Here is a 26,633-nt window from a genome sequence, read left to right on the forward strand (position 1 = left end):
CAAGGACATCTGGCCTGAGTCAGCAGCAGAGGGGCAGCAGGAGCAGGGCAGTGACCATCCCCCTGTGCTGGGCACTGGTGAGGCAACAGTGTGAGTGCTGTCCAGCTGTCCAGCTCTGGGCCCCTCAATTCAGGAAGGACATTGAGGGGCTGGAGCATGTCCAGAGAAGGGAAGGAGATAGGGAAGGGTGTGGAGCACTCTTTTGTGAAAAAGAGTGGCTGAGGGAGCTGGGGTTATTTAGCCCAGCTCCCTCAGGAGGAGAACTGTTGAGGAGGCTCAGGAGGGATCTTATCAGTCTTTACAACTCCCATAAAGGAGGTTGTAGTGAGGAGGGGGTTGGACTCTGCTCTCAAATGAGAAGTAACAGAATGAGAATAAATGGCCTCAAATTGCATCAGGGGAGGTTTAGATTGGATATAAGGGTTAATTTCTTCACTGAAAGGCTTGGCCAGGTGTTTGAATATGCTGCCCAGGGATGTGGTGAGGTTGCTGTCCCTGGAAGAGTTCAAAAGTCCTGTGAATGTGGAACCTGGGGATATAGTTTGGTGGTGAATATGGTGGTGCTGGATTAATGGCTAGATTCGATCTTCGAGGTTTTTTCCAATGTTAGTGATTCTATGATCCTTGCTCTCTGCCATGAAATAAGCTAGCAGGTTTAAGTAGTGTGATCTTCAGGCCACATGTGAGGCTGCAGATGTTACTTATCATAGGAGAAAATAAAATGTTTTCCTCTTCTCTCCCAAACAAAAGGGAATTCTGAGGCAGACAGACAATGAAACAATACCTGTGCCATAAAAGCCAGAATGCTGTATGCATTAGTGCTTCACAAGAGTGATCAGTGAAATTACTAGATGTAATTGATCTTTGTGCAAAACAGGAACCATTTGGTTTTTTGCCTTCTTGTGGTTAATGTTCAGTGTAATAATACAAATGAGTCCTCTACATTGCTCCCTACTCTGCCATGTCACATGTGCTTTTTATATTTTACCTTTGTCTTGTGGGTACCAGCAGTTGGTAAATGGCTTTTATGGAGGATAATATATTTAGAAAGCAATTTCCATTTGAGATTTTTGCTGCTACCTCTTCCTCTCTGTGACCTAGGGAGTGGAAGGCTGATATAATACAGTTATCTTTCCAAGATGAGTCACTTTAAAGCATGTGCTTGTAAAATACGGTTTTTAATAATCTCTCCTGCCACAGAGCAGAAACTGGTCTCTGAATGAGGACAACCAGAAGAAACATGCTTCTGTGTAAACATGGCTTGGGCAGAATCAGCCAATTTCAAGGCGGATTAGTGTCAGTGCAGTGAAAACAGGATAAGGCAAGTATGAATATAGGGAGAACTTGAGTGTCACTTGCGAAAAAAAGAAAAATCTTCATGAGATTATTTCCCTCCCTCTCTCTCCCCATTTCCAAAATCTTGTCCTGTCTCATGAGCCTTTTGTGCTTTTAGGGTAGGGCGACACAACAGGACAAAAGTGAAGGGAAAGCTGGCCTCCTGTTTAGTCGAGCAGAGCACACCACTGGCTGTTGTCTCTCCATATCTGCAAGACTGCAAGTCCAAATCAACAGGTTTCTGCTCCTGGTGCTCCTCCCAGCTGCTGCTCTGTTTGGTGTCCTGTTTTTGACCAACTTGGAATTTGTGTTTTTAGTTGATGACCAGGCTGAGGACATGTATAACGGTATATTTTAAACAAAAAATCTTACATGGTAACATATATTGAGAGATTTGCACCTGTTGCATTATCAGAGAGTTTTTAAGCTTAGGATATCAGTGCTTCTTCAGAGACCTTTTTTTGTTCAGAGTCTACCTTGTAATGTTTCTGTGGGAATGTTGTGTTTGAGCTGCACGGGCATATTTTTGGCTCTGTGACTCAGCTTGCAGCAGTGAGTTGGATAAAAATTGAATGTATTGCAGACTTACCCTTGAGAACCTGACTGACCAGCCTGGGTTTCATGTCATCTCTAACTTTTGTCTTATTCTTTGCACCTATATGATGACAGCCCAGAACTTGATGTGTGGTTGAATGGATTTCTGCTGCAGTTTTGAAGTGTGAAGCTGCTTAACAATTTCTATTCTATTAAGTATTCAGTGTGTCTGAATATTCTCCTTCAAATAATCTTTATTCATGAAAACAGTAAAAGGTACAAATTGTCTTGGAAGTCTTATTTCATGACATTTACAAAAAGCTTACTTATTCTTATTACTCTTGCAGATGTGAATTTTTTTAAATGGTCTTCTAAAATTATCTGAGAATGAAGTTTATAAAAAACAGAGGGCTTGCACATTTGAAATGATGAAGAAAAAGAAACCTACAGAAATTTTGTTGTGATTTCACTGTTGGGAATAATAGCTGAGGTTCTGCCTTCAGGAACAAAGGATTAGCAAGAGGCAAAGCTTTTTGTAGGATTTCTGAAGTAATGATGTGTTTGTGCCAACTTGCTGCAGCTCATTGAAAAGCATAGAGTATATTACTGGACCAGCTTCCTCCTTAACTGTGTAATACAGGATAGACATAAATATGTTTTGTATTAAGTAGAGTTGTACATTGATTTATTATCTGATTAATGTCATCCTTCCTATTGAAACTAGTGTGTTTCCAGATTCCATTTCTTAGCGATTGTTAGTACATTAGTACATAAGTTCTCCAGGACTGAACTGTGGAGCAAATTTCTCTTGGGATGAAGCATTTCTGGAAGAAGACTTCTTTTTACTGAGGAGCTACATGTTGATTGGCAGTGTTTTCTAAGCAGGTTCAGCCAACAGCATTCACAGAATTCACAGAGATTTCTGTGAAAGATCAGTTTTTTTGAACAGTGGCTTTCAGTCCCCTCAGTTTATATTTTGACCCTTTTTGCAAATGTAAATCATTCCAAGAAATTTCTTTCCTTTCTCTCATCCTATAAAAATGGATGCAGTGTAAGAAATGGGACATTTCTGCTGTAAAATTTTGGATCAACTTCTAACTTTACTAACCCTATTTTATTTTAATCTTCTGGCACACACTGTAGATCTTGGCAAGCAACAAAGCTGTGGTTCAGCTGTTGTTTTCATTTTATTTTCTAGATGTGAATGTGTTTACCCAAATAATGGGGAGCTGTGAAAAGAACATGATAAATACTTTCTGTGTCTCCTTTTCTCCACAGAATTTTTTCAGGGTTATATTAAATACAAATAATTAACCTGCATCTCAGGAAGTACCCAACTACTTGTTTACAGTAAGGTAAATGTGACTTGGGGATTCCACTTATTCTTTGAAACCATAAAAGGAATACTGACTGTAAGTTCCTTAGACTGTTTGTCCTAAAAGCCAGGATTCCCTTTGTCTGTTTTCTAAAATCACTGGATGGCTTTGTTTTGTTTTGTTTCTCTCATACTTTTTTATTACAGCAGTGTCTGTAATGTAATTCTCTGTTGTAATATGGAAGCAAGGAAGCAGTGATTTTACTGAAGCTACTTTTTGCAGAGCAGAATCTCTCAAGCAGTTAAGCTTGCTGTTGTTTTAGAATTGAATGCATGAACCATAAGCAATAAAATTTCCAGTTCAATGGGAAACCGTGTCTTTGAACTGAGCTGGGGAGCAAGTTTTCTAATTTAAGTCCTGAGCATGACTGTTGATAAAGGTAGAAAAACATTGTGCTGGAAGGGTTATTTTCAAATTGCTTGATATCACTGAGGTCTTTGAAAGGAGCTCAGAAGAGCCTAGTTCTGTTCTAGTTATTCCAATGTTATGCAAAATTGTTAACAACAGCATGCTCTCTTCTGTTGCTAATTTTGGTCTGTACTTATGCACCTGGCATTACTGCAATTGCTTTGCAAGTTTTATAAACTTGCAAGGGAGGAGTCATTAAGCATCTGTTTGTAACTACGGAAGAAACATTGTTGATACTTTCACAGAGAATCGATTTTTTATTCTGTTTTGTTTTTACTTTGGGTGTGCACAGATTAGTTTAGAAAATAAGAGCAGCAGTATTGACTCTATCTTGCACAGAATCAGATCTTTAATTCTGGTAATAACAATATGGGAAGGCTTCTAAGAAAGTTCAGGAAAATGCTGCAAATAGAAATCCATGTTCTTGTGCTAGCCTGGTTTTTGGCAACTGGCAACTTAGATTAAGAAAAAAGGAAATACTTGAAGTGGAGATTCAGTTAAAATGTTGATTAAGAATAAGATTTGGAAGCATTTTAGCTTCCTTTGATTATTTAACATACTCTAAGTTGCTTCTATGTTTTCTCACTTCTCTAAACACTAGTATTTTACAGTATGATTCTTTTAAGTTTAAGGAGTTAAAACAACAGAAGTAGAAACTTCTAGGGCTCTTGTGAGGTGTTTGACTAGTCTTACTATATGCTTTGCTGTGTATATGCAAAACCTTTTGTAAATTAATTCACATTCACATACTTTCTTTAGGAGTGGGGATATATTTACCTCACCAAACTGTGTTTTGAACTCAGAAATACTGCTACACTATATGAAGACACCTTCATCCTAAAATCAGTAGACAGGTGCTAATATTTTGACAATGGAATTTCTGAAACTGGAAATCTTTACACCACTCAAAATGTAGAGAAGAAATAAGTACTAGAAGCAGATTAAATATTGAAAATTGATTTTTATGAACACAATTTTAAAATCAAAACAGCTGGGTAATACAGCTGCAGTACAAAGTTGACCTAGAGATTAATACCCTTGAAAGGTATTTCTGTGGATAAACTTTCATTTTTACTTTTTAAATTCATTGACCTTCAGCAGTAAGTATTGCTTTGGATGCTGTGTGGGTCAGAAACTTTTGAGTGTGTTAAATACTTTCTTGCAGCTTCTGAACTGTGATTTTTCATCTTTATAACAGAATTTAGATGTTGTTGAGTGCATTGCCTGAGCGTGTAAGATTTTTTTATGTTCCATCCAGTCAATGATATTCTTTAAATGCCTCTCTGACAATTTACAAACTAGAGATTTATTAACAAAGAACATTCTTTTCTCACAAGTTACAGTTGCTATAAGCAAGAAAGAGTGAAACAACTATCACATAAAATTACTGAACAAAGTAGCAACAGGATTATAGTTTAGTACAGTTTTACATGTGAAGCAAGAGACCAGAAACCATGTCTCCTAAAACAGATAGGTAGAGTGCAGCTGGTGCTCCTTTAGCCTCCTGGGGTTTGCTGTTGCTGCTTTTCAATTTTCCCTCATCCTGAGTTCCCAGTTTTAGTCTGGTGAGGATTTGAAGGACTTTTGCAGCTCACTGCAGGGATCTTTCAAAGATATGCATGGGAGCAGCTGAGCCATTTGAGCACACAGAAAGCTTGAAAATGAGCTGGCCTTGAAAAAAAAAAAATTGCTTTGGGTATCGTTGAAGGTAGAAGGGCTGCCTGTTACTTTCTGCCAGAGAGCTCACCCATTGAAGTGAGAACCTCAACTTCCCCTCGGATTAGCTGGCTACTAAGCACGATGCTCCAGTGCAGGGTTGTGCAAAATTAATTTGTTTGCCTCTTCCAAGTTTGAGGATTGTCTTTTAAAGACAAAGTAAAAGTTAAAACCAACATTTTACAAAACATTTAGTACATATGTCTGCTAAACAGGTTGGAATAGCGCTGTTCATTTTTTCCCCCTTTAAAAACAGAATGGTTGTATGTGCACAGAGACAAGTGCTTCTCTAATCAAAGACATATCTAAAATCTACACTTAAAAGATGGTGACCCCACCTTCCACACCAGCGAAATCCCAAATGAAAGGCATAGCCATCAAGTTTGAAATAAGGCCCTTGAGTTGTTCTAAATTCCATCATGCTGAGATTTTTCTCAGCTTTTGGATGGTAAACAAGATCTGTGATTTCCATCAATGATATAAATTAACTTTAGGCAAGGTATACGGCTTTGTTCAGAAAGGAAGGATGAGCTCTGTCATTGAAGCTACCGAGGGACACCTTTAAATAGTTAAACAACTAATGTCTCCTTTTAGGTATCTACAAAAGCAGCTTTTTATGGTGCTCAGCAATTTAAAATAAAATTGTCTTTGCCTTTCTAAAATGTGGCAAAACACTGTACTCAGATTTCTTTAAAGGAGGGAGAGGCCAAACTGGTATCACTTTAAAATTTGTAATTATATTCTTTCCTATTCTGTGTTGGACAAGTATATTTGGATGCAGTCCATCTGGAATGTTAGGCGCATAGCAGAAAAGTCCCACTGTTGTCAATAAATGCTCTAATTTCCAAGTGCTGCTAAACAAATGGCAGGTCTGTTTCTGTCAACATTATCTCTTGAGGTTTTAATAGATAGGAATCACTATCCTTGAGACAAAGAGAGATGTGCTTTTTTCCCCCTTACTGAATATACTGCTGGTAAACAATACATGTGTATGAATACACAGATCCTTTGCCAGAATTCTAGACGGGTACTTACTGTTCATATATTTGTGATTAATTTGTTCAAGAAAACAATAACCAAATATAAATGACAGCTTCAGATAAACTTTGAAGGAGGTATGAAACAAAAATGCTGTTTACTCCTTTGAAAGTGAGGATCTTGGTGTAGGTTTTGTGACCTGAAAAGAAGTGCTGGCAATGAAAGGTGAAAACCTGTTTGGTTGGCCTGTGGTCTTTTTGATCATTTTAGCATACCATCTGGGGAAAAAGCCATCTACTGGCATAGAGAAGAAGTAGACAAAGCAAGAATGGTATCCAAATATACTTTCTGTTTTTTCTGTTGCTCTTGTAGCTGTTCAGTCTCATTTTGATTAGAGGACAAGAATTCTACATCTGCAAGGTACACTGCACAGCTATCTCACCCAGTGGATACAAAATTGCAAGGATATATATATAATGATATTCCTATTACAGTGTGTTATCAGGACTATAAAGATATTTTCCTTTGCCTCTCCCTCAGCTCCCCCACTCCAAAAAAAATCCCAACAGAAATTTGGTTTAAATATTTATAAACTGGCTTTTATTAAAAGGATCATCACAAGCTACCAAAGAAAAATTGAGGTTTGCTACTTTTAAGATAACTTATTTTTAATTAGTTGTTACTGATAATTTGTGCACTGCTGTCTAGATTTCATTGTGTTTGTATCATGCCTGGCAGAGTGCAGTACTAATCACATTGATAAACTGAGTTATCAGGTTTGTTGTAGTACTATGCTATACTATACTAGCACGGTTCGTGGTAGAACTTTAGTTTGTGGTTTGGTTTTTTTGCTGTTGTTGCTTTTTTGGGGTTTGTTTTTTCTTTTTGTTTGTTTGTTTGTTTTGTTTTGTTTTGTTTTTACAAACCAATATACAGCTCTTCCTGTCAAGATAGAACCTTCTGATTCAATCCTAAAAGAGAATAGCTTTTTGCAACTGAAGAGCAAAGTATATGTAAGGAATTTCCAACTGTCCATTCATCTCTAGAATCTAGTACTCCTTCAATAGCAGTCAAATACCAAATATTTTCCCCCTATAAAATTCCTAAAGGAACATACAGTAATTCAGACTCCTTGTCTTCTAGTTTTGCAGTTCTCTGCTAGTATGTCTGGAAAATGTGAAATAAACAGTTATGAATTACAGAACAGAGTGAAAGTGCTGTACAGTGTAACTAAAGAAAAACCAAAACTGTATATGTATTTGGAAACCGAGGGATACGTGAGAAGGAAAAGGGGAAGAGCTTGAGGAAAGCATGTCTATTTATAGAGACAGAGCCAAATCTTCATAAGAATCTAAAGAAATTTGCCTTTTCAAAGGATATTAAGAAATATTGGGCACATAGTATATTACTGAAAGCAGAAAAAGAAGCTACCAACATAAGTAAGTTGAACATTAAAAGGCAGTTAGGTCTTCATGGCTTTCTTCCATCCTCTGCTGTGCTGCATTAACCTTCTGAATTTTCCTTGTTTGTTGACAAAATATAATAATCTGTGAGAATCTGAGAAATATCAAGAGCGTCATTATATGTTTTTAGCTAAAGTTTATTAAGCTGAAGGGATTGCTCTGCCAGTTGCTTTTCGAAAACAACAAGAGTATTTGGATAGTCTTACAGAAGGTTCTGCTGCCTTCAGCTACAGGTGTAGGTAATGAGTTTTTAGAAAAAATGATCAAGCTTTGGTTCCCATAATCTGAGTTTAAAACAAAATACTACCAGTAAATGTGCACAAACCTGCCCTGGTTTACTCGGGTGATACCAGGCTGCATTGAGGAAGCAAAGGAGGTATCATGGGTGCAGTGACAGTAGCAGCATGGCTGTGATCTGAAGCAGCAGCATGGGCAAAGAAAAAGTTTATTTCTGAATCCTTATGAAACTGATTTACTCCTGTTAATTGGTGCAGAGCAGCTCTCTGCTTGTGAGAATGTGGCTTAAAGTCTTTGGGAGGATTAACTGTCCCCTCCTGCTGCAGTGTAGCCTGTGGTGGCCCAAGTGTGGGACTGAAATGTTATTTAGCAGTTTGTCAAACCCCTTATTTAACTAATTTGATAAGCACAGAAGATTTCAGAAGTGGTGCAAAATGGTAAAATAACTTGGCTAAAAAACCCGCTTGCTGTCTTTTGTAAGAGAGCACTTTATGGCAGATATTTTTGCATCCCTGAGCCCTTATATTAAGTCTAGTATTTGACCATTCCTCAAAATATTTTACAAACAAAATATACCTAGTATATTATCAATATACTAGGTGTATTGATAATATACCTAGTAATCACTTTATGGGCTTCACCAAAGGAAGCCTATAAAGTGATTACTAGGTATATTATCAATTTTTTCCCCCTAGACCACTGAGGAAAACCTGGTATAATGATGTAATCTTCTTGGCTCACTTCCTTAAATAACTTTTCTAGTGTGTGAATCTGAATGACACAATTGTAATGTGGAAAGTACTATAAATTTATCTTTACCAATCTAAATGTTGGGAAATGAAAGATGATCATGTGTAAAATGAGTTATTAATGGTGGGAGGCAAGAGGGGGTTAGTTAAGGAAACAATGTCTTTGTAATAGCTGCTCTGTTTCTCCACATTTTGGACTGAGCCAAGATGTTGATCACTTTAAAATCTGGTTTGTCTAGAGCACTTGTTAAGCTTAGATTTGGAGATGATCCTTTAATGGCTGAGGTTTGGTGTGGGTTCAGCACTTGAATTTACTGTGAGTCTTCAGGGACTGAGTCAATTTATAAGGCACAAAGATACAAGGTCTTGAAGGCATGTGCTGGAGGAGTGGTGGCCTTTGGGGAGTATTTCTTGCAGGGGAAGAGTTACTATGGTGATGCCACTAAAGCAAAAAATGAGGTAATACTTTTTGATGGTTGAAGGGAGAAGTGAACAACTCTCACGATGACTTTTTTGATACCTTGGGCACTGAAAAATATGTTTTGATTTTTTTTAAATGTTTAGCCTGATTGATCAGTTATGAATTTCTGTCTGCAAAAGTTACATTTCACACAATGTTTTTTCACCCTATGGACCACTGATTAATCATCCATGTCTTCCCCTGCATGAGAAGCAATGAAAGGCTCCAGTTTCCCTCTTTGCTGTATTTCAGGGATTAATGAAAAACAGTGTCATGCTTTGTCAAGGGATGATTTTTCATAGTAACGTTTGCAAAGCAGAGACAATGCCCTTTGCTGTGGCTCTTTACCATATTAAGCAGGAATGTCCTTCAAAGTCTTTGTCAATGGTGGTATAAATCAAAGTGAAAAAAATGGTGCATACTAAATTTAACAAAACTGCATTTTTTAATATGTAAGTAGGCTTAACTGTTTCACTGTTTCAAGTCCTTCATGATCAAACTTAAATAGGCATTCACATTCACAATTGGAAATTGCCAACCTTTTCCTATAAGTTAATGGTAGTCCAAACTTTTCCCCACTGCTTTTGTCAATATATCTTTTAAAGACTAGCATTACATTCAGGTTTGCCTTAGTCTTTTATTTTCCTAATTCTTTTTTGTTCTTTTTATTCTTCACCACTTCAGGTCCAAAGACTTCTTTTCATGGACATTATTTAAGGCCTGGAATTCAGTAGACATTTGTGAAGGAGAATTGAAATTTGGAACAGAATTGTCATTTATAGTTTTTTCATGGAGGAAAAAAATCTTGTGAGAATAAAGACTTTAGACTAATCTCTTGCCATCTGGAAAATGTAGAAGCCAGAGGTTGTTGGCACCAGGTCACATCCCTTATGTAAACTGTCAAATTCTTTTCATATTGATGGCATATCAAGTTAAACCCATGAGGTTTGTCATTGGCCAGACTAATTTATTGATTTCTTCTTTTTTCTCCTTTTTTTTTCTTAATTTTGATTCTGCTCTATTAGTACTTAATAGTGTTGACTGATTTGTGGTAAACATTGATCATCTCAATTTAGTGCAGCATTGCTTAGTCTTTCCTCAGTTCTGTAATAGGGGATGATGTCTTTTAGAGCTCTTAATGTGAAATCCCCATGAAGGGGAGAATTTTCTCAAGTGACTTTTGCAGCTAATTAGTTTGAAATGAAGCTGGAGACAACTGTTAGGGGCAGTGAAATGATCTGACACATACCACCATGTGCTTCAAATTTCTGGGTGCATGCCAGGATCCAGTGTGGTAGTTATGTGTGGATGTCTCCTCCACAGCCTTAAGCACAATCAATCAAATTAAGGTTTCCTTTTCCCCCTCATCAGAAGGATTTAGTGTTGTGTTTGCTGTTGCTTTTTTTTTTGTTGTTTGTTTTATAAGAAGGCAGACCTGAGGGGAGTAGTTTTGCCATTGTATCACACTCTTCTTCTTTGTGCTTACATCATGCAAATAAGAGTGATAGCTTGACTCTGCTCATTACCACAGGAAAGCACAGAGTGTGGGGATGGGGCAGAAACCATGTTTTTAATCATTAATTTTTAGTCCAGGGAGATAACTGCCTTGAAGATAGCCCTTAAGCTCTTACCTGTATTGACAGCTTTATTCAAAGAAGGTACACTTGCCAACAGCTGCTGCTGGCAAAGTTAATATATATTGATTTTTGTTTTTTCTGAATTTTTTCGCAGCTTTTGTCTGATTCCAGAAAAAAAAAAAAAAAAAAAAAGAAAAGAGAAACTATGAGCTCTATTTTAAAATTTTTGATAGTCTAGAACATTTCACCAGTGAAACCAGCAAAGTCTTGTTGTTACAGAAAGCAGACTTTAATGCTGCACGCTGAGAAAAATGGCCAAATAGAAGGAAACCATAATGTTGTATTGCTGGAAACTTTGCATCCAGAATATTGTGCCAGAAGGTAAGTGTATGCAAGAGAATAGCATTGCTTTCACTACTACTTCTTCTTCCCTTTCCCACTCCCCACATGATTAATACCTTACCTAAAGCAAAACAATAAACCAAGGGCAGACAAACTAATGTTATGTTATGATTTTATGATTTCTTGTTTGCTTTAGTTGCTATGACTCCACTCACTTGTCAATTCCACTTTCTCTTTGAGATATTTTCTGTGGGGGAGAACAGTCATAGGCCAAAGGTTTCCAGAGCCTCCAGCAGCTTCTCTCCCTGGGACGTGTTCTCCTGCAGGGGATAGACTGGAGGCTTTCCCCCTGCCCCTGCTACCTGGTTGAGGACATTTGAAGTAATGTAGTAAAGAGAGGGGAATCTTTCAGGGCTGGCAGTAGCAGCTCTCAGAGTAAGTTGCCTGGTGCTTGTTTCCAGCTCCAGCATTGCTGTTGGAGTGGGCAGAGCCAAGTGGAACATACTGGTGGATTTTCTTAAATCGGTGTTTCCAATTGATGATGGTGGGAATGTGCTGGCAGACAAGCTCATTGGCTGTGTCACATAGGATTTTCTGTCAAACCCCTGAGGTAGTGCAGAGACATTGATAAAAGGGACCTCACTCTGGTGTTTCACAAATCTGTTGCTACAAAATACCTTTGTCAAACCCCAGTCACAAAACAATGTGAAAAGGGAATATTGAATTAAGTGTGAAGGTGGAATGAAGAATAGGGATCGTGATGGAAGGAACAGTAAGACACAAAACTCTTATGTTCAGAGTACTTTGTGCTACAAAAACTTCAAATAATGTGCTCCAAAATTGTCTAGCAGGATGCAAAATTATTTTATGACTGTGTCTCATATATATTTGCCTAAGTAATTTCAGCATTTGCTCATAATTTTCAGTTAAGGAAACGTGTATTTCTCTCAGTACTATGGCTCTGCTCTCCTGTGGGACTGCAGCCACTTGCTGCTGCCAGCTTGGGTTGCACAGATTTTGCAGGGAACTGGGGCTGGAACAGCACTGCAGCTTAAAGTTGGTTTTCTTTTCTTCTGTCTCTTGGTAAGATCTTGTAGTGGTACAGTTGATCAGGATACAGCAGATCAGGTTAAGGATTTCTTGGCAAGGCAGAGTGCCAGTGTTGAGGAAGACAGCAGGCGGTGCCCTGGGCAGTTAAAGATGTGTGGGAAGGGTACCAGATCAGCAGAGAGAGGAGGAGTTCACACAATCAATTTAAATGTCTCTCATTCTACTAAATTAGTCTGCACTGAAACAGTTCTAGATTTTTTCCTCCATATTTCTCACTCCTTCTCCCTCCACTCCTCCCCTCCCCAACCCCAACTCCAGCACCACCTCTGTTCCTCGCCCTCCACTGCTATGCTCCTGACTGAAGCCAGGGAATTGTATTTTATTTATAATGTTCAGTACTCTATGTCTCTTCAAAATACATTTCCTTAGCTAGGTTTTCTATAGTACTGCTCTCACAGAGATTTTGCTGTACTGTGGGGAGATTGCTGTGTATGAATAATAAATATTATTTTTAGGGAACAACCATTGCTTTTCAGACAGTAATTCTCCCAAGTTATGTTATGAAGTTGCTAAAGTATGTCAAGCCTTTCTTTTCTCAGGAGTCAAGGAAGCTTGTACCTCTCTCCACACACAAGGGTGCATGAACACTCCCTTGTCAGTATGAGAATCATTGATGGCTCTTGCATTTGAAACATGCTAGACATTCTAACAGGAGAATCCCACTGTATTTTTTCTTGTAGTGTGGAGGGGAATGTGGATTATCAATTGTGGTATGATTTTACTCATAAAGTAAAGTGCTGACATACATTTGTTTGCTGTTATGTTTTAATTGGCATTTTGTAAGGTGGTTGGCATAATATAGCATCATCCCCCCAAAATGTTAATAACAATAAAAACAATAAATAAACAATAAAAAGGAAAGGAAAGGAAAGGAAAGGAAAGGAAAGGAAAGGAAAGGAAAGGAAAGGAAAGGAAAGGAAAGGAAAGGAAAGGAAAGGAAAGGAAAGGAAAGGAAAGGAAAGGAAAGGAAAGGGAAAAGGAAAAGAAAATATCTGTTTTATTCGCTTTAGGTGTGTTATGCTCTACCCAGACAACAAACCATCTGCACAGTGAAATGTTTACTGGTGGTGCACTTCAAGCTTGTAACTGCAGTGTGTTGCTTTATCTCTGAGTGCTTTGGTTTGAATAGCTGACCCTGTGGGTTCTTGTGTGCTACCCCCATGTTGGATTATTTGCATCCCTCATGCTGGAGCATTTCCCATTCTGACTGAGGTGAACCAGAGGAACAGAAGCCACACAGAAGGTTGCACAGCTTTTGATGAAGCTTTTTGCACAGGCCACTTTAGCTGGGAATGATCCCCAATAACAGCTGCTACCAGTTTTACCATTAGTCATTCAATTTCACTTACAGGCAAATCTAATCCAAGAAGTTAATGTTAGCAAAATGCACGTTCTACAGAAGCAGTTGAAATTATATGCTTCAGAAAATTAATTACTCTTGCAGAGGGTTTGGGTTTTTTTGTAAATTTTTATGCATATCCTTGGAAATTTATTCTGCTTTAATTGCTTTTCCTTAGAAGCAGTCTTGTGAATAATCTTTGGTTTAGGTAAGGTTCACACCTATTGCTTTTTAATGTGCTCACAATTAATGAAAATGTGCATACTGTGTGTAAACTCACCTGTTAAAATTCCCTAATACACAAGGCTTTGTTGTTCACAAATTAGTGTCATGAATCCATTTGGATGTCAACCAGGAACTTGTTGTAATTGCTCACACATAAGTAAAATCTTTCTTTGTGTTTTAATTAGTTGATGCATGGGATTAATATGATTACATGGAAGGCAGCACAGTTTCTCTCTTAATAAATCAGGCAGTGTGGGTGCCAAATCAGCCCTCAATCTCATTTGGGCAGAGTGCTTTGATAAAGGCACTGATCAGACAACTAAGGCTTCCTGTGGCAGCAGCAGTGTGGATCATTCATGTTTACTGATACTGTTGATGTGCAATGCGGGATATTAATCAGGACTAATTATATGCTTTGGCTGTGAAACAGATTCAAGGCCACTGCAGGGCATACTTCTGTATGTAATTGCTGACTTTAAGGTACTGGGTTAATTGATAGAAATTAGGAGGACCTTCCATTTACTGATATTTCATTTTGGAATATACCAGCTCCTTATTTGCTATTTGGTCCATTTAGTCTTAACACATGCCAGCATATGGTTAAGTAGACATCCATTACTCTGCCTATTTTTAGTTCTCCTGTTTTGTACCTTTCGATTTTCTCTTAAACCTTTCCAGAGAGGCAGCAAACAATTAAATAGTTCTAATTATGATAAGCAGCATGGTCTGAGACTGCTGTGTGCAGTGTCCTTAGCTTATATTAGACATTTAGAAGAAGTGAAAGATGCTGCTTTATGAATAACACTGAGGATAACACCACTTTCTTTGGTGCAGGTTAGAATCATGTTTACCCTATGCATCTCATAATGGAATCCAGGTGTTTTGATAGGCCAGAAAATGTGTATATATAGCAGATAAAATCTCAGTCCAGTTCATTCTGATATCTGTGTATCTATGTATGAATTCAAGTCAGTGCTGTCTTTCTGATGTAAGGTACAAGTGAGCTTATTTGGGAGGGCTGAGAAGCTATCTTCTGCATTTATCTGTATAGGAAGTAAACTTGAGTAAAGAAAGTTCAAGTATTCTTTGACAGAGATGAATAGCAAGTGCTTGTGAGTTCTTACTATCTTAGTCCATCAAATGTAAGCCCTGAGATTGATTGCAAAACTGCATAGGACTGTCATTGAGGGCTTTAGCTAGAATGATATACCAAGAGAAGAAGATTCAAAAAATATCTCTCTTACTATTTTACTATGCCCTTCTGCAACTGAAAATGTAAATGGAAGAGGGAGATCTGAATATCTGGGTTAAACCTATTTTTATTCAGATTTCGTGTCCCTGCTTTCTTAGTGTGTACTGTTTGCTGGATGAATCAAACAAAATCTACAAAATCAGGTGTTGTTTTTTAATGTGTTTTGTTGTCATTCCTGTGCAGGAATGAGAAAAAGGTTGTTCCATCTCTGTTAGGTCTGTTGTAATAATAATTGTGCTATTGGTAATAGAGCTACCTTCTTTCTTTTTGCAGAAATACTTGATTGTTATCACTCAGCACCATCCATAACAAGCAGGAAACTTACTACTGTCAAAGCCTTTTTTCTTAAAGTCTGAACTTCTGTGGCACAAATTGCTTGTAGATGGGGTGTGAGCCAGTCCATTCCCATTGTCTGTGCCACTAGCCACGTGAATGGCACAAATTAATCACATCTAGTGTGAGAATAGAAAGCTCTCACCCACTAACACGTTTGTGAAAGCTCTTTGAATCTGAGGGAAAGAACCTCTCAAATGAACATGAAAAATGTTGGGCTTTTGAAGGCTGGGAATTGTGCAGCCTGACCAGACCTGTCTGCTGCCATGTGGGGGGAGTGAGGGATGGGAGGACTACCAGCCTGGGAGGTTTTCTGCTAAATTATCTGCTTTGACTGACTGATGCTGGGGTCATAAATGAGTTGCTGGCTACAGTCGTGCTGGCGCTGAGTGCAGTGCCAGCTGTCTGCCTTGCTGGGGAACAATAGCAGTACCCTTTGCTGTGTGAGAGAGGGACATTGAGGCATGGTTTTTTATTAGATTTTGGGATAACCTTTTCTTTTGTAAACCTCAGGATTCTTAGATGGGAATTGTCCTGTGTAATTTATAATTAACTTTTAGCTCCATACCTATTTGTGCATAAAATTTCCTTAAAAGTTGTCCATGAATTCGTCAATATTATGCATTCTAGTACTGTCTTTCTTTTTCTCTTTGATTTTTCCTATCTCAAAACTGATGTAATTTTGATACATTCTCCTTTCATAATTTAGGAGGGGGAAAGAAAACCCAAAACACCCCACAACCAAGTTGGCTTCAGAATACTGGCAAGAATAATGACTATATTTCTTTGGGCCATGCTTGTAATGCTGAGTCTGAAGAGAAGGGTATTGATGTCTTTTTCCTCCCTTCTTCTCAAGGGAGGTGATAGATGGAGAACTTTTGAGTACTTTGTTTCTTGAAATTCCTGGAGGACAAATTCTTTGGAGCAGAAGCAGTTTCTATTTAGAAATAAAAATAGAATTTTGTGCATAAAAGCAGACACATACCAACCAGTCAGAACATACACATAATTTTTGTATTTTGGTTTATGATAACTGTGAACATAAACTGAAATGGTAGCTAAAAGGGTGTGTTTTGAAGGTTGTGTTAAAAGGATAGTATTTGCCTCTTCAGAAACCTGCAATTGAATGATGTTTTCCCTAATCTTTTGTTTAAATATTTACCCTGAGATGCTAAAATTCTTGTCTAATGGAAAAACTGTACTTTTGACAAACACAGACTTCACTGTGGAAGGACAGAAATTGTATTAGCACAGAAAATTAAAGATCCCATGACATTTACATAAAGATTATAATAAATACAAAACATCAAGTGTGCATACTTTTTTCTGGTTTTGTCTGATCACCAGAACATCCTAGCTAAATGGAAAGTAATTTCTTGTATGCAGCCTGAGTTCTTGAGCTGCAGGCTTTGTGTTGTTTTCTTTCTTAAATCCTCTTAGTCTTTGTTTTTTTGCATCACATGTACTTTTCTTCCTTCTTTCATTCTCTGTGCATAGAAAGCACACATCCTGTGGTATAAGGCGGGGGCTGAGGATGCCAGAAGTCTGCCCTGCAGCATCATGGTCTCTTTCATGGCTTTGCCTTGGAACACCTCTCACACCACTGCTGCCCTTCAGATCTACTGCAGCATCTGTACTTTTCCAGCCTTGAGCCTCAAGTCACTCTGAAGGTCACATTACAGCTAACCCCAGAGACCAAAACACGAAGTAAAAGGTATACAATTTCTCAGAGAGATGACCCTTCTGCACGTGGCCTCTGGAAAGCTCTGGTATAATGACAGAGCTTAACAGCTTATGCAAGCACTAGTGGCTTGGGGTTAGCCCTTTTAAATAAATGGCTGTCTCACATTACTTACTGTCCCTATCATATTCATAATTTGATATTCAAGAAGCACCCTTTAGGAAATCATGAAAAAGGAGGAAGTAGATAAAAGAATTACAGAGACTTGGTGCTTTGTTGCTCACATATATAATTTAGAATTTTTTTCTGTGTATCTTTTTTTAATCTCTGTCTGAAATTAGCTTGTGGATGGTACTATATGATCAAGTCAGCATCATTGTTTTCTAAAATGGTGGAAATGCCAAAGAACTGTGCCTTGTAGTTACTCCAGAACTAACTGAAAGATAGTTAGTTAAGTTAAGAAAGATACCTGAAATCATGTCCTGAACCATCACCTATGTAGGTACAGAATTTTTTTTATCCTACATTTGTCTGGTATTGTTTTAGGGAGAAATACATGAGTTGAAATAGGGAAGGTCTGGTTTTGTCACTGACTGAGATGTAGTTAGCAGTATGGTAACTATTGGATATTTCTGTCACCAAAACAAGTTCTTGATTGCACTCATCCTTAAGTTGACGGCTGTGTTTTCTATCCATATATTATTTTGAACCATATTATCACAACCTCTTACTAGTCTCCCTATCACTTGCTGAGAAACCAGAATTCAGAAAACCATGTGGAAACCCTGCTGGTGCCTTAAAGGCATAAAATATTAATCTTGATCATCAATGAACTGTAATTCCTGTTCCCTAGGTAGACTAATAAAAAATTGTGGAAAACTGATACCTATTCCATCTGCAAAGTCTTGTTACTGCAAAAGGCTATCTGCTCTTCTGCCATCTTCTCCTTCTCATTACCTCTTTGTGTCAGCAGAAACATCTGTTAGCAGCAGTGTGGATCTATGCCAGTTCAAAGGGATTGTGAACCTAAGTCAAGTATTCTTTGCAGTAAAGGCATAAATTACTCCTGAAATAGTCCAGCATGGTCTGAAGTGCAGGAAAGGAGAATATTTATTTCAAACTCCTTTGTTTAAACATAAGAATTTGATTCTCTTATTCTGAAAGGTTTGTTTAGTTTTTGTTGTGGTTGCTTGGTGTTTTGTTTTGTTTATGTTTTTGTTTAGCTTTATTTTTTTCAGTATGATTAGAAAAAAATGTATCAGATAGATAATCATGTGATAACTATCAGATGAAAAATTAATTTTTATGGCTTTAGGGGTGACTTATTCTGTGATCCTGCTTTTGTATTTTTTACTGTAGTTAAAACTGCAATTCCCTTTTACAATGACTTGCATTTGTACAGTGATATTTATTTGTATATTATATTTTTGCTAACTGCCAGTGATTCTAGTATCTACAAAAGTATGTTTGTTTCTGCTAGATCCTGAGATAGAACAGGTATACACAGGTATGCTCTCAAAGTCAGGGGAATGTTGTTCAGCAGGACTTCTCCGTGCTGCTGTATTAAAGCTGGCCAGTATCATAGGGACTAATGCGGTATATAAGCTGAGTATCCTATTCTCTCCTGTTGCCCATTATGCAAATATTTCTTATGACACGATAGATTTCTTATGAATAAGTAGATTTGCACTATCATTTGCTTCACAATGTAAGAATTTTTTTTCAAAAATATAAGTTCAGGGAACTTAAGCCTTAATGGCAGGTATCTGTGGAATTTAAAGCAAATTTTACGTAGTACCTTTCAGATTTTTTTTTTTTTGGAATTTCACAATGCTTCCTGGTAATTGGTTAATGACTAGAACCAATCTGAAAACATTAGAACAAAAGCTTGTCTACTTATCTTGTCAGTTTCAAATGTATGTTGAGGTAAGGTATATATAAGTGCACTTCCATTTAAGGCATTCTGGACATTTGTATTTTGAAGTTCAAAATTTAAATAAGTTTCTTTTCTAAAGGATAATGGGCTTTCGAGATGTATCAGCAACTATCTTTGCTGTTTATGATTGAGCTAAAATACGACTGACATTCTTTCTCAGTAATTCCATTCATTATACTGCAGAGATCACTAGAGAAACTTTCTTCAGTGAAGAGTTGTTTTAAAAAAACTTCTTTTTAATAATTTACTTGCCCTGCTTTGAGAGAAAATATTCTTTCTATTCTTTAAGTTATTTAATTCAATATATGTGCCAATGAAATACATGAGAGACAGTTACTCTGTATTCAGTCACAGATGGAATACATCAGCAATACCACAGATTGCTACTAGGTTTTGGACTAAGGAGTCTTAACAATTCATGGTATATGTATTTTCTGAAAAGTACAGGGCCCATATTTCTTTCTAAATATGCTTCTTTTTAAATATGCTTTAAGCCATCATTGTAAGTACCTAGTCATATTTGATTTAATAAATCTTTGTAAACAAGCACATTGATGCTTCTTATTACAGCTCCATGGAGCATAACCCCCACACAGCTACATTTGACCTTCTCATATCCTCTTCCCTATTGCAAGCAATGTTGCTGTATTATGTCAGTTCTTTAATAAAATACAGGAATTCTTGGAGGGGAGCTATTCACTGGCTTATGTAATTTGAATAATAATAATTTGAATCCCAGATTCAAAATTACTGTCATGCATATTATTTGTATGTTATTTTTTCTGAGTATTTGATGGACTGCTTTCTTAGCTGGCAAACACTTTGGGATCTTTTTCTATCTTTGTTGCTGAAAACTACTCAGTATGGCACATAGCATAGGTGGATGGCTAGATGGCTGTTTACTTTCTCTATTTGTTGTCTAAAGTGCTTAGTATTAATATTAATTCTGTGTTTATGTTTCTTCAAGAAATATGCAGATATGAAAATCAGAGCTGAGGAGAAGGCAGAAATAAGTGGCAGTTACAGCCCATTTGTTATTCTAGTCACAGAGTTTTAGGGTTTAGGGTTTTTCTTGTCTTCTGCCATCATTGTCCAAAATCTTTTCAAGAGACATGTGTCTACTGCATGCCCTCAGCCCAGATTCCTGTAAAGTTCCTCAGTGCCACAGGCAGAACACTTTTACTGAGATGCTTTATATTGCCCTTAAGCTATATGCTTTGCCAGAGTAATATGGACTGAAAGTTCTCCTAAAGAGAATGCTCATCCATTTTAGTATGTAAAAAGTTGAGCAGATATCAGGATTTTCTGCTATAAACCCAAGCTTAGGCCCCATAGAGCAAAAATTATTCAGCTATTATTTTCTGAGTCCTGATGAAGGCAGAGGAGTATTCACATAATCAGGAATAATCAGATTAAAACAAAATAGAGTGCTTTTATTTCCTTCTTTCTGGGAAAAAAAATGAAAAAGAAAAAGGAAAAAAGAAAAAAGAAAAAAGAAAAAAGAAAAAAGAAAAAAGAAAAAAGAAAAAAGAAAAAAGAAAAAAGAAAAAAGGAAGGTGAGAGAATGCCTTAACTTGATTAGTGTCAATAGCATGCATGGTCTTCACCTCTGCACGTTACAGAGTGAGGACAAGCTTTTCTAACCACTAGTCTTAGCTGGGATCTAGTTACATTTTTTTGTGCAACACAAAGAACAAGATATCTTCACTTCATTGCTGTCAATACAGAAATACATTCATATTTCATATCCACTCCTCAGCAATGCTCTGTACTCACCAGTTCCTCAGCAGGCAAAAATTATAGCTTGGTTTTGCTGTATTTTAAACAGTACTGTGCTGCAGCCACAATATCTAATGAGGATGGAGCCTGATAATACAATGGAGGAAGCCTTAAAGCTACTGATGCTTTAAGTACAATGTTGCAATAATTGTCTAAGTGGCACCTTTATTTTTCCATGAAGGATGTCAGCCGGTAATCCACTACAGCTGTGCAGTCTGGTGTTCAGTTTATGGTGGGTGAGAGAAACAAAGAAGTCACAATGAAACTAGAAAGCTAAAAGACCTTTGCTCCTGGGACCACACGGATCTGTTTGCTGGATGTCCTTCCAGACATTGCAGGATAGCTGTCTGAAGGTTTTTCAGTTTTGTCAAAGCACTGTAGTGGAATTGACTGTCTGGCAGACAATCTGATTTGGGAATTCCAGCCAGCGACACACCCCTGTGTTGACTAATAAGTCACTGGCTCACTAGGCGGTGTTACCTAATGTGTTTTTGCTCTAACAACTTGTGGCCTTGCAAGAGAACCCTGTTTATTCACTCACGAGAGCCCTATTTAGTCTTTCCCTGTTTTATTATTTTTTCCCTGCCGGAGAACTCTGCTGGGCTCAGAAGCTTCTGGGTGAAGGGTCTCGGCAGGAGATGTGCCTGTGTTTCTTGTGTGCTTGCAATACAGTTGTTTGATGGTGTTATTGAGTAAAGAGGTCTGAATTCCTGACATCATACAAGTTAATTACCTGTTGAAAGTATCATGTAGGCAGTACTATAACCAATACCATCACTTCGAGTCTTTGTAATTACCAAGCCAGAATAATTGCTTGATTTGTGTTGCTGTTGGTGTTCACTTCTACTAAGTATGAATTATTTTAAAACCTTTTAAAAGGATTTTTGTTAAAGAGTTTGAAACTTTGATTTTGGTTTCTTGGTATGAAATATTATGAATATGCACACATATTCCAGTATTTTTCCAAATCTGTTTTTGTGGTTTAACTTTGGCATTTGCAAGCAAATAAGCAGCTGCATGGTTTTTCATAGTGGTTTTTGTGCTTTGATATACCAGTACTTTGACATCTGAATACTTTTTTGCATGCCTAAACCTGATGGTGTTAGTAATACATGTCATTAATTCATTACAAAGAAAAAACTCTGAGACCAGATATTTGTGCTTGGAAAATTTAAGGTCTGGTCAAGTGCTGCGTGAAGTTCAGCCATTTAATTGTTTGTGTGTGTTGTCTCTTTCTAAATTCATGATCCATTTCATAGGAGATAATTTTTCATGTCCTAGCCAAAAACTTTAAAATAGTGTTCCCTTGCAGTAAGGCTTTTTTTCCTTTTGTGTGATTTTTTCCTACTGAAGAGCAAGATAGCCAATAGAGGGAGCACATCTTGCACGCTGGTAACAGCCTGACTGTTAGGGCAGACAACCAGGAGCCATGTCTCAGATGTGGCACAGAGAACAGAGTTAAAATACTGCATCAGTGCAATGATATTTGAGCACAAACAGAATGTCATTGTTTTTCATTGGTAAAGTCTGTCTTGATTTTTACTTTTTTTAGAGGGGAATGAATCATCCTTGGGACATGAAGTATTACTGAAGAAATAACGCTTGAAAAAAGTATTTATGAAGGTTAAACCAACACACATAGATTTGATTCTGAGTTTTTGTTGCTTTTTTAGATGGATTGGAGTGAATGCAACACTGCTACTATAATTAATGCATTATTTATTAGTTATTTGTTTTCAAGATTCATGAGGGCAGGGACGAAAGGGTAGCATCTGTGCATAATTTGAATACACGAGTATGGGCCATAATCTGCTTGGAAAAAATGAGACTGTAACCCTTCCATTCAAAGGACTCATGAAAAAATGCCTACCCCACATAGGTGCTGTCTCTGATCAGTATGATTTGTTGTTTCTGTGATGTTCCGAAATTAGAAAATACTGCACTTGTGTAATTGCTGATGTTATTATTGCTATAGTATTTATTAAATGATTTTTTTTTTGAGATTGCAAGCCTTTCAGGTTTATATGCAGTTGCATGCAGTGTTATGCACTTGACTTTTAAATTATTCTTTTGACAGTCTGCTTCACATTTAGTCACTTTAGCCTCATCATGCAAATGTTTTAGCACATGTATGAATGACTGAACCCACATGAGTGGTTTCTCTGAAGTAAGTCAGTAGGACTGCTTGAACAGGCAAAGGTTTGGATATTAAGCAACAGAACTACAGTATGTTTTACAGAGACAGGAAGACAGGTTTATTAACTGAATTTAAAATGTGCATTTCCTCATAGGTAGGTTTTTAACCTCTGTATTTTAAGGCCACTGTGATGAGTTTGTAATGCAGAGCTGGAACAGAGGCTTGCCAAACTCATCTCTCATGTATTTACAGAGACTGCTAAGTAGAGAAACAGCTGAATTGGGCTGGTTTCAAACTGGGGAAATGCACAGATGTTAAAGTCTTTGTAGCTTGCTAGCAATGCTCAGAGACACCCAGCCACCCAGTGACAACTAGTGTTAAACCTTTGAGAATGGAATCTGCTTTCTTGGCAGGGAATTTATTAAATCAAACACTGACCTTTTTTTAAAGCCAATAAAGGCAAGTGTTTCCTCTGTCTGGGTATACAAATGAAATCTGCAGCATTACAGTTGTCCAAGCACATGGGCACAACCTGCTGCCCTTCCCTTTTGTGAAGGAGGCGCCACATGGTGATGACATAAATGGTGTTGAAATCCTATAATGGTCTCCCAAAGGCCTTTCTATCCCAAGTGTGCTATTAATTTGTACTGTAAGAGCAACTTCTGGCCACACAATAAAAAGAGGAAAACATTGGTGGTAACAATAAAGGTTTCTGTGAGCTGAGGGAAAATGGATGTATGTATTGTCTGCCAGGAACTTGAGGCTCTCCCTGTGTCATGGTTTAAGCAGCAGATTTATAGGTTAGTTTGGTGCGATTATTCTGAAAGGTAGTGGGCAGGGTCTTGGTCTTGTCCTTCAGGAACATGCAAGTCTGTTTTCAATTCTTCCTTAATGAAATTGATGCAATATATTAGTTTCCCTTATTGTAAAAGAAATGTCATTTCTTACCTCCTGGACAGATGCGAAAATTTTGTCCCTGAAATGGGGGTATCGAACTGCACAATGGTTTTTACATTGCCCAGTAGAAGAGATGAAAACAGAGCTACTAGGCTACTAAGGAGGCAAGAAAACTGTGCTTTTAATGTATGGAATGGAGATGCAAGCTCAGTGCTTTTACCATTACAACATTTTCCTTTAGCTTGTTTACTTGGACGACAAAGAGGAAGAAGCTCTTTATATTACTGCAGCATGTAGAAAATAAACACATTTTGTATTCATAACTGAATTGGCTTCTTATGGTCAAATGTTACTGCTTGGACTTGTGTGAACAATGATGCTAAACTTGGGGAAACCACAGTGCTTAAATTTGATACAATTGTATTTAAATACTTTCATATATTTATAGGTTTTGGAAAATGATGGAAATAATTAGTAGCAATTGCTCTGGAAGTACAAAGGACTATAGATAATGCAGTCTGCATGGGTAGCTAAGGTTTTGAGACAAGTGACAGCTTTACCTTTAAGTTAAGTTTATAAAGAGGGCATTTTATATTTCATCCTCTTTCAACTTGGATTATTTATTTCCCCTTGAGCAATATGAGACTGTAATGTGAAAAGATTCTGGCCCTTCTTCCCCATTCATATTAGTGATTAACAGAGTGAGTAATGACTTCAGGTGCCTTTGTGGCACAGTGATCGCAGGAGCAGAATCCCACCATAGTGAAATGTGGTAACAAATGCAGTGAGGTAATGTAGAAAGGCAAAGTAAGTCCTTGCTGTTTGTGTTTTAAGCCAAAGCCCGAGTAATAGCATCATCTTGTCATTGTTCTTCACTAAAGAGAGTAGTGTTTCCTTAAATCTGCCTTTAAAAAAAAAACCAAAAAAAACAAGCACCACCAACCTTGAACTTCCCTGTTTTAGGAAAGAAATAAAACCACCTTATGTTCTTCCAGGAATTCTTAAACATTTTATTATTGAATTGTTCTGTAGAAGTCCTATTTTCCAGTCACAGTAATTTTTTTAGTTTTGAGAAATTTATTAGTGTGCAGGAGGTTCTTGGAGGAAAATCCATATTAACCTCATGCAAGGGAAAAACCAAAACAACGTTGAAACCATTTTATTTGAGGACTAAGAATAGACAGGACATTGGGGTTGGAAGAAAAGCGGAGTAACAATGCTATCTTAGCATAATATCATCTGTGTAATGGAAATTTCAGTTATAGTAGTAATGAGAGAGAACTCTATGCAGCACTATGCACATCTGTTTTAATAACTTTGAATTAACTTCAGTAAGTCATGTTTAAGTTGCTATGGAAGAGCACTGAACTATGTGGTTGGCACTAATCAATGCTAAAATACACAGGCAGACTCTGAAGAATTTCATGGTTTCCTTGTGTGCTAAGCTCTTTAAATGCATCTAACTGCTTTGCCATCTAAACCCCAAATCTGTTAGGAATTTGGAACTCAATTTTATAAAATTGTATGCCCAACTTGCAGCTGTGGCTTCTGTCACAACAGGAATAACTGGTTTACTATTTGTGTGCCTACATATATTTTGTGTACAGCCAAGTTTGTTAAAAGTTAACCAACTGTTGACATGTTTCTAGAAGTACCTCTGAAGTGGGTTGTGAGTTTAGATGAAGCTGCAAGAGATGTTCTTGAATTCTACTTTATATTCACAGACTACATTTTCCCAAGTACTGAAACGAAAGATTCAGCTCACTGAACAGCTTTCCTGTCTGGGTTTTAAAGCACTTACTTGGATCAGGGAAGTGGTAGCTGAGTTTATTCAGGTCTTGACTTCTTTACAGAAGACTGTGAGCAGTAGTTAGAATTATATAAAAAGAAATGGTAGCTCCTGTGAATTGGTACCTGTCTGCATGGATGAAGACCACCTGCTTTGTTCTTGTATTGACAAAGGTGTGTCTGCTGATAGGGGACCTTTCATGTTTTGTCACTGGGCTTGAGGAACTTCTTCATGTAATTCTGTGTTGATTCTAACCACTTCTCTATCACTTTTGAACTGCCACAGCAGCTAAGAAGTTTGAATTTTCCATAGTCCCATATCTCAAGAAACACCAGCGTTCGTGCCTTTACTGCATAGTAACTTACTTCAGTGAAAACACAAAAAGAAATACAGTTCTTGATACTGGTGACACAAAATTTACATCTTCTCTTCCTCCATGTGTGTGTTTGAAAGATCATACCTTGGAAGGCATTTCTGACCACAGCAGAAACTTGCCCATCCAGCATGAACAAAGTGGTGCTTGCAGGGTTTTACCTCTGTGAAGCAGACACTAGGTCAAGGCAGACCATTGCCCCCGAGAGACTGTCTGCCTGCTACGCAGAACCACCAGTCTGCTGAGCCGTGATCTCTCTGCTCTCAAAGCATCATAGAATGGTTTGGATTGCAAGGGACCTTCAAAGGTCATCTACTCCAAGTCCCCTGCAAGGACCAGGAACATTTTCAATTTGAGCAGGTTACTCAGAGCTCCATCTGACCTGACCTTGAATGTTTCCAGGGATGTGGTATCCGTAGCCTCTCTGGGCAATCTCTGCCAGTGTTTCACCACCCTCTTTGTAAATAATTTCTTCCTATATCTAGTCTCAATCTGCCTTTTATTTCCCCATAATTTAAAACCATTTTCCTGTCACAGGCTCTACGAGAAGCCTTTGCCCATGTTTCTTATAAACTCCCTTTAAATATTGAAAGGGTTGCAATAAGGT

The 26,633-nt window shown here is 37.6% G+C and overlaps 1 protein-coding gene across 3 annotated transcripts in view; it reads left to right on the top strand.

The window, feature by feature from the left end:
• The window catches only part of EFNA5 (ephrin A5), a 521,261-nt gene that overhangs the window by 372,345 nt on the left and 122,283 nt on the right, over positions 1-26,633 (top strand). Inside the window, exon 1 of one of the 3 annotated variants that reach the window (XM_064405005.1) lies at positions 11,097-11,214. The exons of the other annotated variants lie outside the window; for them this stretch is intronic. Within the exon in view, the coding sequence (XP_064261075.1) occupies positions 11,126-11,214 (89 nt within the window). The 5' untranslated portion in view covers positions 11,097-11,125. Of the gene's footprint in view, positions 1-11,096; positions 11,215-26,633 lie in introns of those variants that run through there. 3 annotated transcript variants of the gene reach the window in all.

Source organism: Passer domesticus, chromosome Z (assembly GCF_036417665.1).
Source record: "Passer domesticus isolate bPasDom1 chromosome Z, bPasDom1.hap1, whole genome shotgun sequence".
NCBI classification, from domain to species: Eukaryota; Metazoa; Chordata; class Aves; order Passeriformes; family Passeridae; genus Passer; species Passer domesticus.